The sequence below is a fragment of the Aythya fuligula genome, chromosome 26 (assembly GCF_009819795.1).
Source record: "Aythya fuligula isolate bAytFul2 chromosome 26, bAytFul2.pri, whole genome shotgun sequence".
Taxonomy (NCBI): domain Eukaryota; kingdom Metazoa; phylum Chordata; class Aves; order Anseriformes; family Anatidae; genus Aythya; species Aythya fuligula.
This window is the reverse complement of record NC_045584.1, coordinates 2,310,121-2,325,618: the sequence shown is the minus strand read 5'-3', so window position 1 is coordinate 2,325,618 and position 15,498 is coordinate 2,310,121. Positions and strand designations below refer to the sequence as shown.

Genomic DNA, 15,498 nt, shown 5'->3' with positions numbered 1-15,498 from the left:
TCTTGAATCAAGAAAAGTAAGACAAGAAGTTTACAGGTACATTTTATTTACCTGTTTATCCAAGTACCCTTTCCCTTCTGGGTCAGCCAAATCCCATATCTGTGGAGATACAAAATAAAAGCCATTGTAACTTTAAAATTTAACTCAGCTCAACACTTCATACTGAATGTCTTCTTGAACTGTTCATTGCAGCTTTCAAGTTATGAAATATAATGTTATTAAATTCTCAGGTTAACAACAAAAATGTTACACAAAAGACAGTGTCCCCTTACTGAATCCAACAAAACTCAGACCAAGACCTTGGAACTATTACTAATCTGTGGTTAACATAATGTTCAAAGGATTGGGTTTACATTCCACTGCATTCACATCTGCAAACCCCTTCTGTTCAATCTTAGCTGCAGTTTAACAAGCGCGTAGATAATTACTGCACAACATTGTCTAAGTCCTTCAACTTACTTTCCCAAGGATAATATCGGAGAGACCAGACTTTTTAAGAAACAACGCCGCTTCACTTGCCCCAACTCTCCCCGTGTATGCTGGATCTACCTGAAAGACAAAAATTTACATTCAACAGAAGCACGTCTGCCATGAAAGCAGAGATGAGAAATGAAATCTCTTATCTCTAATTCAAAAGTTATACAAGCACGTGGCTACCACTCAGCAGAGAGAATTTACAGAAGTTTAGCATGGGAAAAGGGGAAGAAAAGAGAGGGAAATCTTGGGTAAAGGAAATTGTACTTTATTTTTTAATCTTTTTAAAAACCTACCTGTTTGTAATAAGTTTCATATAATGGATTTCCAGTTGAAAACTGAAAAATAGGAGAGAAGAAAATGAATTTCAATCACAAATAGCCTACCTTTACCAATTGAAATAAATAAAAAATCAGTACATACTACTTTGTGTATTACTTCTATCAAAGATTTAAAAAAATAATAATAAAGTTAATTTGCTCAGATTTCAGTTACCAAGTTTGGAACAAAATGCACTGATCCCCCCAAACTTTGCAGCCAACAGACTCATCACCTTCCCATTCACCAACATTGACAATTACACTCACTTTTACTCACTCCTAACACTATACGGTACAAGGTTTTGTTGAACAGCTTTGAACTATTTGCCAAGGTATTTCAGGTGACAGTTTGAGACTTACTAAAATTAAAGGTAGAGTTTTGATCATAACACTGACTTGACGACCTCCTACATCACGTATATATATATTTATGGAGTATTTTCAGCAAACAATTATACACACACAGCCCTGCTATCAAAATATACCCGCGTCTATTTTTTTTAATGATCTTAAAAAGAAACAGAGTTTAAAAAATGGTATGGTTAATTAACAGATGTTGCAATTCCCTGGCATTGCTGTTTGAAGATTTCAACTTGATGTTACCATTGCATTACAACAAAAGCAGCAAACACAAGGCCCTGCCTTAGTGTATTAAACAAGCAGATTCCTCTTCCCTCTTGATGACATTCCAAGGAAGTGAGAGCAGAAACGCCAGAAGGGCAGACGCCCCCAAACCCACCTTCCCCTTTACCTCCTGCTCTGGGCACACAAGTTCGCGTCACACAAAGGTCACACCTCCACACTTCTGCCTCAATGCCAACAGCAAAAAAAAATTACAGCCCAACCTCCATCTCAAACAAGTCACTCCTTATGGCTGTTAGAGGCCTTAGAAAACCAATGACAAAGCAACCCAAGAGTTCAGCGACTGAGGCGCAGGGATGTTGAAACACCCCAAAGCCTGCTTGGGATGTCCTACAGGACATAAGTCAGACACCTGACGAATGATGACTTCATGCTCACTCTGTCACCTCCCAAATGCCATCTTCTTCCTCATCACCCACGGGGACTTCTGGATTTTCTGCCTACTCTGATGGGAAGGGAGACGGAAATGTGACAAAATAAAATGAAGACTGACAAGAAGTATAAAACTTCATTTGATGCAAAGAGGACCTTCCTGTAAGTTTACAATAAACATGCCAAATCTTAATTTAAGGAGCTATCCCAAATAGCCAGCCTCTATTAATCAAAGGCAAGCAAGCAATGAGCTCTTGGAATGTCAATTATTCTACCTGGCTAGCAAGGTCACACGTTTTGAGGACTTTCTTAAACATCTTGAAGGCACTCCACTTAACTCCATGTGCAAAATAAGGCACTGCGTTCGCCAACATCACGACATGCTCTTGTTCTTCTGGAAGCTGCAAAGCAGTTCAGAGTAAGAAAGCTGCGACCATAACTCATAAACCTGACTCATCTTTCTGCCGGCTTGTAAATGAACGGCATAGTTAAGCCCCGCGTTCCTGTCCAAAGCAGGAAACACATCGTTCAGAGAAAAGGAGGAAATAGGAAATGGTCTGTCCATCTCTCAAAAAAATGTCGTGTGTTTTAGCCAGCTTCCACCCAGCCATACACCCCTCATTTCTCAGAAAAATCAGAGCAGCTAGCCAGAGACCAACTCCAAGCTCCTCTAACCAATTTGGCAAGTTTCCTAGAGCACGCAGAAACTGGATTCATACCAAGACTGAGAGCAAACCGCTCCAGCAGCCCCATGGAATGACCTCACCCCGTCACCAGACGTCTTCCCATCCTCACTTGATGCTGTCAGCCACGACATTCGGCTGACTTACCTGATGGAGGCGGCAGGAATCCAGGGTGTTGTGCCTAAATGCTGCAAGGTTTCCTCTACGGCAATGCGAATGCATCCAAGTGCTGCCAGAAAGCACTCCAACGCTCCACTACTTGCAGAATTTTACAGAGCCAAAGCCTTTCTGACCGATTTACCTAAATGACTGCTTTTCTGTGACGAAGCAGACCAGACAAAATGGGCTCAACTGATAAAAATAGCATAGCCGCCTAGCCACCCATCAGCACGCGTGACTACCTCACCATCGTTCAAGATTATTCTGCGACTTGATGACATCAGCTGATAAAGAACAAACATCACACGTTAATGTTGGCAATCAGACATGTTTTGAAGGGTTCGCAGCTGATGAGTAGCTAACGGCTATAACCTGTTATACAGCAGCTCGTGTGACAACACTGGTGTCTGCGCCTACTCCATCTTCCCAAAAATGTCACCTAGGACCAATGCTTTGCACTGTCTCCCAAGCAGAAACCTCACAACTGTTGTGCCTTGCTGTTTCACCTCTAAATGATTTCCTGAGCAAATGTGAAGTTCAAAATCTCTGATGGCAGACCTGGTACACACGCTCCGCAGTACACACACGGATGCACCTCCATGTCCCTTAACACAGATCTGGGAGAAAAGGCAGGAAGGAGTAAGCTGCTGCCACCAGAACAATTATTAAACTAATTAGTTTAGTAGTATTAATAAACTGATACTAAACCAGCTCCTCTTCGCTGAGGTCACATCTGGGCCACAAAGGACCCTGCACCAGAGGAACCATTTTCTTTGTTGCCCTCCTGATTCACAACTTTCTTCTGGCTGCTCGTCACATCACAAGGTGGATGAGAATAGGTACTTTGAAAAGAGAAAAACATGGGTGTCCCACAGAGATGAAAGCCAAAAGAAGATTGCTGCTGCCCCAGAAAGATTACCTTCGCCTTTACTCTGCTTGCTGAGTATCCTGAGCTGTCTCAAAAGACAGAGCTACGAAACGATCCGCACTGTCCCAATATCTCTAACACAACTCTCTGTAACCTTCAGAGGCTGTAAATCGCACATGCCTGCACAGTGGAAAGACTGGAGATAAGGCGGCCAAATATTCAGGAAAATAAAGTTATCAAAGGTAAATCAAAACCGGTTCCCGTTGCTATTTAACACCAAGAACTGATTTTATGTACTTGTTCTTCAACTCTTTTTGTGCTTGCACGAAGACAGCTGAGATTTGTTTTTAAGTATCTTGCATACTGTAGGTTAGACATCTGAATTTTTCCTTCACAAAAATGTAGCTTCATAGAACAGGAAGAACGCTATAATTAAATTCATTTGTGAAAACAAATATAAACAAACACTTTCACATGCCTGAATTACGCATACTGTTTATGACTCCTAGTATATTGATTTCAATATTCTTGTATATAACTGAATGAACGTGCTTCAGCATTATGGTGCATGTAACCTGTCCTATTTCTCTTAATACCATTGTCTGGCATTTATTATAACTAGCAGATATCTTTGTAATAATCGTGTAATTGAGGCCGTTAAAAGAATTTTACTAATTCCTTGTTTACTGCCCTGACTACAGCTAAATTATTCTTGACAATTCACTATAGAAAAGAAGTAATTCTTTTGAAAACACTTCCAATGAACTAGTTGTTAAAAAACTTCAAAATAACACATATATATGCAGAAGGCCCTTTTTTGAGATAATGTATTATGCTATACAAGAGAAAATACCATTCATGCAATTATAATTCGCACAACAAAGCAGCGCAATTTCTAGTATAATAAATATTTGATGCGTTTTTACTGATGTACTACAGCTATTCCACAACAACAACAAACTCTTCCGTGTCCAGAGCTTATTTTCTACATACATTTCGCACCAGATTGCTTGACTCAAAAACTCTGGCTAATAGCTTGTATGTTCATGGATGTTCAGATGTTTCTGAACACGTTCTTTTAATTAAACAGATGTTAATCAGGACTTACTGCTTTCCAAAAGCTAAAAAGCAGTATTCTCTCTTAATAAGAGGCACTACAAATTACGTGTCATCTAAACATAATGTAGCCTCACTGAGAGAGAAATTTTCAATGTCACGAATGAGAGTTGATTATTGGATGGAAATAGACGTATTTGAATAATTTGAACTAGTAGCAGTTGTTCTAAATGCCTGCCTGGCCTAGACACAATGCAGAAAACAGTTTTTGTTTCAAGGCATTGGAGGGATTAATTTGTTTTTATTGTTTTACAGGAAACAAATCGAATATCTTCACGCTATAAAAAAAGAAGACGCAGCGCTCAAGCTGATCAAGCTGATTCCTTCGGTGAGGAATTCATCAAAAACCCTAATGACAGCAACAACAGGATTCTGGACAAGCATCCCAAATGCCGAGGCACAGCTCAGCACTGGGGCAGGCTGACCCTGGGCAGAGCCCAGCTCCAAAGCTCGGGGCGCTCCCCTGGCCCCCCAAAGCCTGCAGCTGCCGGGTGAGCCCCTTCTTCTCCTTCCCTCATCCCGGAGCCTCCTGTGGCGCCTCCCAAACACTAAACAACAGCCGTGACACCCCGAGAGCCGAAGCAGGAACCACCCCGCGTTACAACCAGGCGAAAGGGGCGCCGTGCCTCAAGTCCCCTTCAGCCCTGCCCCGGCTCCCCTCCAACCCCGGGGCCTCCATGAGGGGAAGGCGCCGCCGCCTTTTGTGCCCCTACAGCAACGGCCGGGCCCGGGGGGGCTCTGCCCAGCCCCAACCCGACCCACTGGGGACGACAAGCGGGGCCTGCTCCCCGCCGCGAGCCCGGAGGAGGGAGCCCCGCGGGGCAGTGCCCGCTCCCCGCTCCCCCACCCCGAGCTGCTCCCGGCCGCCGGTCCCCGGGGGCCAGCGCCTCCCTTCAGCACCCCCCCCAGGCTGAGGCGCCGCAGGGCCGGGCCGGGCCGGTTACCTGCTGGCTGAGGGGGATGAGCGCCGCCATCTTCCTCCCGCTGATTCGGGCAGCGGCCGGGGCGGGGGAAAAGGCGGGGGAAGGCGGGGAGAGCGGCGGCGGGAGGCACCGCCGGGCCTCCGGGGCCTGCTCCGCCGCCGCTGCCACCACCCTCAGTGAGAGGGGCCGCGGCTTATCGGGCTCCGGCAGCCGTCCCCGCCCCGAGGAGCGGGGGTTGAGGTGGCGGTGAAGGCCCGCAGTCGGTTTAGCTCCCCGCCGTGGCTCCGCTCCAGCTGCCTCAAGCGAAGCTGGCGGTGACCCAGCTCTACGGTGGGGATGAAGTAGGGCTAGGGAAGGTAGGAGCTGCCTTAGGGAGCGTTGGTGCAGGTAACTCACTGATCAGCCTTTTAGCTGGATGAGCTGCGGCCAAGTTAGCTTTTGACTTGGTTACACAAAACCTTACGGATACAGACTTCACCCAGTTAAGCTGCCTCAGGTTTCTGATACAACATTCAGCATCAAATATAACAGGGTTAATGACTCCCTGCCTGGACAGTACAGATATCAAAGAGCAGCCTGAACAAGGCTGGTCAGTGCAGTCATATAAAAGCTAAACCAAGAGGAACTGACGTAGGAAAAGAACTAAAAACTGTCAGTGGATTGTTTTTCAGTGCCTGTAAAAATTCTTTACTCCATAGGGTCATTGCAAGTTGTCTTACAGGGTGCAGGACTAAGATAAGTGAAGGAATTTGACCTCAATTGCACCACAGGCCAGAAACTGAGCTTCCACTGCTCCTTCCACTCCCCATTTCCTTACTACACTGAACTGTTGAGGCAGCTGCAGGGGAGCTAAGTAGCAGACAAAAAATTATGACTCTAGCTTCAGTTTTAGCTAAATTCATGGCATTACTTTTAAGAAAAGGAAAGAAAAAGCCCACACCTAGAAATGCAGAAGAGCAAAAAGACAAGAGAAAAGAAGGAAGGACACGTGATACAAGTGACTGAACAAAGTTAAAAGAACAAGTTACAAGAGGTCAAAAATATGCAGTGGTTCCTGGTTCAGAAATCCTTCTAAGTTTATCTTCTTAGTTTGAAGTATGTAGTGAAACACACTTTACACATCTGACATGCAAAATCCTTTAATGAAGTAACAAAACGCTCATTTTGATCTCCTCAAAATGAGCATTAATTTTAATATTAAATTATGAAAAAACTGTAAAACAGTTCCAAAAATGGTGCTTTTAATGTAACACTTAAAATGTATTTAATACAATTGCAATAAAAGGTAAATTTTTAATAACATTTAAAGTACATCATAGTACTTTATAACAAAACTCAAAGTTCACAAAATATTTTTAAGTCCAGCCTTAATACAGCTTCAACAATGCAAATTTCAACAAGCTGTTAGCAAAACATCAAAATCTTTATAGAGATAATTGGGAAAAAAAGTGTCTTTCACATAATTAAAGCTCTTCTTTCTTGATAGAGCTCCTCATCACTCGATCTCTTTGAGATTTTCTTTTTTCCTTTATTTTTTTCTTAAACCGTTCCTCAAAGTATTTTTCTTCTATGACCCTTTCTCTCTCCTGCTCCTCCTCAGTCTGCCTGATGTTCATTTCCTTTTCGGGATCCTAATATTAAAGATTTCATTTTTGTGCACCAATAGGATCTTGCTCAGATTCAACAGAATTTTTAAGGTGTGACAATCAAGAACCAAAATAAACAATAAATTTCATGTACTACCTTTGTTTCTCCCCATGTTTCATCTCCAAAGTCTTCTGCATAATCCTCATCATCTGTTATCAAGAAGTTGTCAAAAATTGTGCCAGCTCTCACCTTTGAGGAAAGAGGGGAAAAAAAAAAAAAAGAAAAAAAAAAAAACACAAGACGCCTCTTATTCCTTTATGGTTCTAGTTTCATTCTTCTAATAATGTTTGTAGTATGTATTTAATAGATAGAAAACACGTTAAGAACCCCATAGCTTTTTGCAGAATTTGATAAAGAATTCTCTCTGGTTTTGGAAAACTATTTTCAAGAATTGAAACAACTTAATTACACTTTAGATACTTTACTGCTCATAGAAATTTTAAGTTTCAATTCTAGCTAGTTAGGAAACCTGAGGCAGAGGAATACCTCAGAAGGGCCTCCAGAGGGCAGATTTCTCCTTGTTAACCTTTGAGAAAGGAGTAACTGAGCTGCCTGAAGCCTCTGCTATGAATCCCAAGTCAGGTGGAGTAAGTCATACTTTCCAACACTCACACAGATCAGTTTAGGCCCCTTACTTATCTGTACATGGCTATGAACCAAGAAACAACTACAACAGAAGACCAATGCATTTTTCTTTTTTAAATACTTTGCAGTTTTGTATATATATTTAAATAAAAGCAAGTTAATACCTCTGTCCATCAAAGATTCCAAAATAACAGATAATGCTTACATTCAAAGGGTAAACGAACTGCCACACAGCCAGTGAAAAAAAGTTCTTTATTTTCCACTATCTGCAGTAAACTCAACTCACCTGCCAGATATCTAGTCCAATAATGCTGATGTTTTCAAAACTGTAGATATTGTAATCCGGCGAGTAATTTGGATTGTCAATCTTTGGGTGAGGCCAAACCCCTCTGTAATTTGGGTTATCAATCTGCCTTGGTTGCCACTCCCCCTAGGATAAACCGCATATTCTGAATACAGTGAGGGAAAGAAAAGCTGCTTAACATGGTATCCATAACTAGATCTACAGGACTATTTATACTCTGTATAGAGGATTCTTGATCATAGGGTAACTCCATTTTCCATTCACAGAATCATTCCAGTCTTCAGGTTTCTCAGCACTAGTGTCCATGATGTATTCAGGTTCATCCCAATCCTTAAAAAAGGCACAGAAAGGTTAAAGAAAGCAGAACTAGTGCACAGTTCAACTACATCAGTCTCAGCAGAACCCAAATAACCCTATCACGCAGAATGAGTACAGATTCAAGAGACCGTTACCTCAGGTTTGATGTCATTTGGATCATCAATTTGGATTCGATCATCCCAGTCATGGGGTTTCTTCACTGCTGGATCATTAATTTTCCTTGGTGGCAAAAAATCTAAATCATCTTCTAAGTTGCCTGATGCAGCCACTTCATTATCAATTTTTACTTCGTAAGTCTGATCTGGCCTTATAATCAAAGTATACAGATGTGTATATCCATCAACCTGGGTTTTAAAGAAAGCAAGTAAAATCTTTTAAAAGCTTTAAATACAGCTCTTTGGAACTTCCTTGAATCAGAGTTACTAGTTTTAATGGATTTTTTCCTAAACAGTAAGAAAAAAAAAAAGTTTTCTGTAGAGGGAAAACAGTTAATGTAATGTAGCTTCCAAGTATGTTTTCTAGCCTCCCCTTCTGGATATAAGCAAAACAAAATGGTTGCAAGAAAACAGTCCTCATCTGATTGGCAAAAGGAAATGTCACAAGATTGACTATAGTGGAATATAAAATGATTATCTAAGTTATTTACACCCCAAATAGCTGAAGCAAAGGCACATGAAGTTTGCTGCATAGCTTGAGAACAAAAATATTTAAAGTATAACTAGCAACTTGCATTTCAATCCCAGAAAAAGCAGTCTCTTTCAGAAATGCTTTAATTAAATTACAACAAAGAAATAGAAAGACATACAGTTCTTAATAACATACAGCAGCCTTACAACCTTGTTCCACCCTATATCAGGGTCAGGTGATTATGAACACAATCACTGAACTAGAAACATTGTGAATTGCAAGATATCTGATGTCCCAAAATTAACATGATTTTTAAGATATGGTGAAAGACAACTTCTCAAAGGTGATATATGCTTGGAATTGTGTTTTTAGAATTGTGGAATTTTTTGGTTTTAGTTCTTAATATTATTCTAGTTTTGTTATTTTAAAGTTTATCTATCTTTGAAATGTGCATTTACCTTACATCTGATTGGTTTCTTGATTGGGTGGGGTTTATTCTTGTAATTTAAAATAACATGGACTTTCTTTGTCTCAGATCCACAAATATCTGGCCCTACAAAGAGATAACAGGCTTTGCATCCTTAACTTGTTTTTAGAAAGATACTGGTTGTTTACTTTTCCTTCTAACACCACTAGACATCTCTCCCGTTCCAAATGATTTCTGTGGAATGCCATTCCATCTGTAATGAATGACGTGGCTTCCATTCAGAAGTCTCTAAAGCTACCTTAGAATTAGATTTTGTCTTGTCTGAGGCTTAGTTCTGTTATAGCCTTGACTCAAGAAAAGGAAAAAAAAAAAAAAATCCAGGCAAGATAAGTTATCTGTGGCATAAGCTGAATAACTTTGTAATCACATGACCTACATAATGACAAATTTCACTTAGATACAAACCCAGAAACTTCACCACATCACACAGGAATGTATGTAAGAGCAGATAACAGCATACAGAACGTTACTTCAAGTAAAGGTCTTCAAAAAAATCTCGCTGAGCAACTTTTATCCTATGCATGCAAACATAAAGAGCTAACTATTTGCTATCCTCTTTGCAAACATAAAGAGCTAACTGCTTACAGTCACAGCATTCTTATTTTTTATGAAGCTCTTCATTATTTTTTCCTACCATTTCAACAACCTTCCTTGAGAAGCTGCACAACAGCAGTGGCAATATTTTCATAATGCAGAATAGTAAACTCACCAAACATTATATAATAACGGGAATCTCCACTCAGGTTCTTCTGATCCAAGTCTGAGGAAAAAATCTTAATGTATCCCCCACCACAATCAATCTTTTGCTCATGTTTCACCGTATATTGAATGACCAGAGTCTTCCCTTTGTTACTAAATGGCTTAAATCGTGAGGAGATTGCATAAAATTTGGAGTTCTCACTAGTTTGAAGACCTGTAAAGATAATTAGAATAACATTCAAACATTCGCTTTTCTTGCTATTTGTGGAGAAAATACTTCTATTGCCACACAGGCAGGTGCTATAAAGACCAATCCTCAGCTCCTGAGATGGCTTCTGTGGTGTATTTTCCACAAAACCCACACACCTTTATCTCTCACTGGATCTCCGTAGAACTTCCCAGCCGTGAGTTTAAATGTCCCCAGCCTTTCCGCCTTGTACTCGGAGTGCACCCACCTCTTCTGCCAGCCAGCTGCCCCACCGGGCGGTACCAGCGCCCACAGGGGGACACAAAATGGCCGTTATGGGGGGGGGGGACAGCATGATGGGGGTCCCCTTCCTCCCCACCGCTCCCTCCCTCGCCCACAACCTCCATCCAGAAACTGCTCCTGGAAATACACCGCGGCCCGGGCAGCCCCCAGCAAGGCCCCAAGGAGCAGGAGCGCCCCCAGCCCCCGCCTCAAGGCGCCGCCACCGCCCGGCCCGGCCGCCATCGCCCTCACACGACGGCGGCCTCGCGCCTCAGCCCAGAGCAGCGCCGCCGCTTCGCGCCTTCGGGGCCCGCCCGTTCTACGGCGGGCTCTGATTGGCTAAGCATCCCCCCGCTTCTTGTTAGCCGCCACTCGATTGGTTTAGCCTCCCCGAGGGAGGAGCGGCTTGCACGTACTCGCGCGGCGAGATGCATGCTGGGGCTTGTAGTCAGCGCTCTGACTGCCGGGCGGCAGCATGCCTCATTGTGATTGGCTGTTTGAGCTCAAGGCTCGGCGGCGGGCTGGAGGGGTTCAGCGCTGAGCCAATGAGGGGGCGGGATATTGGGGGGTGGGTGTCTGCGGGATACGGCCCCGCTCAACCGCCTCAGCGCGTCCCGAGATGGCTGCGAGCGCTCGGGCGGGGAGGGCGCCGGTGGGCGGCGAGCAGGTGAGGGCCCGGCCTCGACAAGGGGATCCCCGGCCGCTGAGGAGAGCCCTCAGCGGAGGAGGGGCGGGAAGAGGCGGCCAGAGGGCCGGGGGGAACGGGTGCCGTCCGGGCGGCTCTGCCTCTGAGGGCTCGGCCGCGGGAGCCTCACTCCGTGTCCTCCTCCGGGCAGGGGCACGGCGATGCGCAGCGCTGGAGAACCGCCGGGCCTTCCTTGCTCCTTCCTCGCTCCGGCAGCGACCTCCGTGTGGGAGAGATGGGGTTGGAGGCGGCTGGAAGAGCGCCGTGGCACCGCAGCAGGTTCCTCAAGGTGCAGGATGTGGAAGTACGGGGAAACCAGCGGTGCCAGGCGCTGGGAGGCGCCGTGCAGGCAATGAACAGAGGCGTAGCAAAGAGCGCACCGGGTGGCACTGCCCACACGCGATCAAGCTCAGCGCTGAGGAAGGTGGCACAGCTAGAAAGCAAAATCATGAATCGGAAGAAGCAGATGGCATTGCAAAACGCTGACTTCAGGCAGAAGCCTTTGGATGAAGAACCCCTCTCATCTGCTTCCAGTCTTGAGCGCAGTGCAAGAGGCAAGAAATATCTGAAGAATTACACTACAGCCAGTAGGAACGCAGCCATCAGTAATGCCTGTCCTATGGAAGATGAAAGCATCCAAAGCCCAAAAAAGAGTGGTACGGTTAAACAAAAGCTTGGTTTGGATACAGGCAAAAAGGAAAAGAGAGAATTCACGGAGAACTCTCTGGAGTTTCCCAGTGGAAATGAGAATCAGAGGGTTGGTACAAGTGATTCTAAGTGGAGTGGAAAGGTAAATACAGTCTTCACTGGATTATGTTGTTTACACTTTTATAAGGTATTTTTAATTGGTATGTCACTATTTATTAACAGCAGAAAATAGTTTTTAATACTGTGTAGCTTGCTTGTGATGTGTTAGCTTCAATTCACACTAAAACTACTGGGTTTACCCATTATAATCTCTTTCTCTTTTTGGTGATCCACATACAGTAAATGAAGTAACACATAAATCTCTTTTTTGTGTTCTTTAAAAGAGTAAGGCTCCTGTTTCATTAGGAACGTCTCCTCCGTCTCATAAGGAAATTTCACTGACAGAGGTATCCAAAGCACCTTCTCGTCACAGCAAAGACTTAGAGAAGAATGTTTTTGGTACAGTTGATTTATTGACACCTCCACCAGCCAGCAGAAACCTGTCAGCACTACGTGGTATGAAATCTCAATCACCATCTTCTTCTATGAAAGACAATACTGTAAAAATGACCTTGCCCAGAACAGGCAACGCCAAGCAAACCCAAATATCACTTGGAAGTGACGGAAGTGAAATAAAATCTTTAGATGATTTATTTTCAAAAGCATCTGATGCAGAAGATTCAACCAGCGTAAGCTCAAATGGTAAGCTTTCCCAGGTGTTGTCTTGATAGACCTGGCACAAATTGTACTAATGATCTACTAATAAGCACGGGCAAATACTTGCTTTGAAAGAATTCAGCAGCCTAATTTAGAATTTAGAAAGAGCCATTGTTAACTTAAAGATTTAAACAGTGACTGCGTACTATTACTTCTTAGTATTACACTTTTTTTTTCTTTTTGTCACTTAATGGATGTGTACTGTAACTTTCATGTGAGGCCTCATGGTGGTTTGTCGCTCAATTGCAGACTTCAGGCTGAATATCCTGAGCCTTGATGATTTGGCATCAAATATCACCAGTGAGATGGCAGAATTCAAGCAGAAAGTAAGTAGAAGTTCCATACTAGTTCATATCTCTGTTCTGCCATCGTTTGGTGAAGGATGGAGGTTCTAAAATAAATACTTCTATTCTACCCATAAGCTATCAGAGATGAGCCTGGCTCACTAGCTGTAAAGTTAGGTCAGGATTTTGCAGTCTACTGCAACCTGACCAAATTCTTTTTGTGTGTGTCTTTGCATTTCCTTACTAAACTGACAACAATGTAAAGCTTGCAAAGTGACACAGAAAAGCAACGTTTTTATCTCCTAATAAAGGAGTAGCTGACTGTCACATGCAGTGAAAATGATAGAGATTAAGGCGTGTTATGGTTACGTACTGCTGATTCCTCTAACATACAGCTGTTTGATTTTACAGGGGGCAGACATTGAAATTACTCAAGAATCAAACAGAAATCCAAAAAAAGATACATTCCAGGTGGAAAAGGACCAACTCTCTCTTAAAATAAGTACAGTAATTGGTGTGAGTAATCCTGAAGGGGATACTGAAAAAAATGTGACTGAAGCTGGTATCTCTGAACATTTAGGTGAAGTTTCTGCAGATTTTTCTAGACAGGGACAGGATTATCCTGATCGTGATGAGAGAACTGTTAATTCAGAATATTCTGAAGACTTTGAAAAGTCTCTGTCCACAACAGATGGGGAAGCTGTATCAGAAATGTCAGAGGAAAATTCTGAGAGTAGCACGTATTCTGGAAAAGACCCATCTTCTTCAACATCAACACCTTTGCGTACTAGAGAAAGGCACGAACGGGTGCACAGGGTGACTGTAAAAGAAACCGCAGTTCAGACAGTGGATTCTCCCTTCACCTATTGCTGGTCAAAGAGTAAGTTCATGTTTAAGTCAAGATACTGCCCTCTTCAGTCTTGAGCTTTTTCATGTGTTATATTTTAACCTAGTCAGCATTAATCTATAGTTGTTAATTCAAGTACTGATGTTTTGAAGAACTGATAAACCAAATTCTAACACCGAACCCTCCAAACCCAGTAACTAATTCTATCCTATACACAGCAAACACTGCAGTACTTGGCCCGCCTGTGGGAAACAGCTACATTGATCCAGTACCTATTGCCAGTCACATCATCAGCATGGATGCAGTAGAAGGTAATGAAAAACATACTTCTTAATGCTATTTTACTGTGTTTTAAATTCCTACTCAGGTTGTTTAGCACTTACTAGCTGACTAATCTGTTACTAAGCATACACTCTTCTTTCTTGCAGCCTTGACAGCATACAATCCATCAGTGCTTGTTTTAAATGCCATGCTAAAACAGCACTTGATGTTGACCCAGCGGTTTGTGGAGAACATTCAGCACCTTCATTTATGCCTGGTGGAGTCATTAGAGAATGAGAAGTTCCACTATCACACACTAGAAGAGGCTAAAGAGGTATGATAGACTAGATAGCAGCCTAGATAAGAGTAAATGTATAGTCCTTTCCAAACAATTCTAATATTTGCAGCACATAGTTTTAATTGTATTAACAGTGAATAAATTAATAGTAGAAGACTGTATTATTCATCCCTCTATTAAGAGCAAGCCAAGTATTTATGTAAAAAAGACAGAACTAAAGTCTTATTGGAAGCCATAGTTTTAAAAGAATAAGTTTTCTACTCTACCCTTTAGCTGTTCACAAATGAGGAAGGATCTTTGTCATGTTACAATGGAAGCATCAGTTCCTGTTGCTAGTAAAGTGCAGGTAGCGTGACACAAAGATTATATATGATAAATATCTACACAGATAAATGGTGTATTAATTCTTTTGCAGTACATCAAGAATCACAAATCTCCACCTCTAACACTTGAACAAGCACGCAAAGAAATTCAGAAAGCACAGGAGGATAAACTACTGTGAATCTATCAGCAATACGTAAAATTTACCTTTACAAAGCTCAAGCTGCAACAAGAAGCACTTTCAAACTGTACCGATAAAGTTGTAAACTGTACTAGAACGATTTGTACCAACTGTTTGGTATCTTGTAATATATAATTTATTTTCCTGCATCTGTGGGTTGTTTTTTTGCTCCTGTATATGATGGAAGGATAGAGATGCCATCAGTCAGGCTACCTCAGCGGTCAGAAAAAAAATAAATAAGAAAACACTTATCCCACTCCCTTTAGAGAAGTCAGCACAGCCTGTGTGTTTATCACATAGCTCATCTATCTCTGATCATGGTAGAAAGGAAAAATATATATGAAGCACCCCGGACTGTTATCACAGTAGAAAAATACCATCCTGACCTTAGTGCCTTATTTGAGCAAACCTATCAGGTTACTACAAAACCAAACATATGCAATGTTGAGGTAAATTCAATACAATGGAGGCTTACAGCCAAAGTGCTGGAATCCATTTAGTCTCAACTTTGAGCCACTGTTTTA

The 15,498-nt window shown here is 42.5% G+C and overlaps 3 protein-coding genes across 4 annotated transcripts in view; 1 reads left to right on the top strand and 2 right to left on the bottom strand.

Moving 5' to 3' along the window:
- EPS15L1 (epidermal growth factor receptor pathway substrate 15 like 1) overlaps window positions 1–5,626 on the bottom strand; it is a 37,369-nt gene extending 31,743 nt beyond the window's left edge. For both annotated transcript variants that reach the window (XM_032203500.1, XM_032203501.1), the window contains exons 1-4: window positions 5,579–5,626; window positions 771–812; window positions 460–549; window positions 52–99 (exon numbers count right to left, since the gene is read on the bottom strand). In XM_032203500.1, the coding sequence (XP_032059391.1) occupies window positions 52–99; window positions 460–549; window positions 771–812; window positions 5,579–5,608 (210 nt within the window). In that variant the 5' untranslated portion in view covers window positions 5,609–5,626. The remainder of the gene's footprint in view (window positions 1–51; window positions 100–459; window positions 550–770; window positions 813–5,578) is intronic.
- Window positions 5,627–7,020: 1,394 nt separating this feature from the next.
- Window positions 7,021–10,936, bottom strand: CALR3 (calreticulin 3). Its single transcript, XM_032203930.1, has 9 exons — window positions 10,813–10,936; window positions 10,591–10,695; window positions 10,235–10,438; window positions 9,497–9,591; window positions 8,546–8,755; window positions 8,310–8,423; window positions 8,076–8,219; window positions 7,301–7,393; window positions 7,021–7,188 (listed from the first exon to the last, which is right to left on the bottom strand). The coding sequence occupies exons 1-9, from the start codon at window positions 10,934–10,936 to the stop codon at window positions 7,021–7,023; spliced, it is 1,257 nt and encodes a 418-aa protein (XP_032059821.1).
- Window positions 10,937–11,325: 389 nt separating this feature from the next.
- On the top strand, window positions 11,326–15,495 carry C26H19orf44 (chromosome 26 C19orf44 homolog). Its single transcript, XM_032203471.1, has 8 exons — window positions 11,326–11,360; window positions 11,530–12,168; window positions 12,410–12,767; window positions 13,032–13,108; window positions 13,478–13,946; window positions 14,132–14,224; window positions 14,342–14,508; window positions 14,888–15,495. Exons 2-8 carry the CDS (start codon window positions 11,614–11,616, stop codon window positions 14,972–14,974), a joined length of 1,806 nt encoding a protein of 601 aa, XP_032059362.1. The 5' UTR covers window positions 11,326–11,360; window positions 11,530–11,613; the 3' UTR covers window positions 14,975–15,495.
- Window positions 15,496–15,498: the final 3 nt, after the last annotated feature.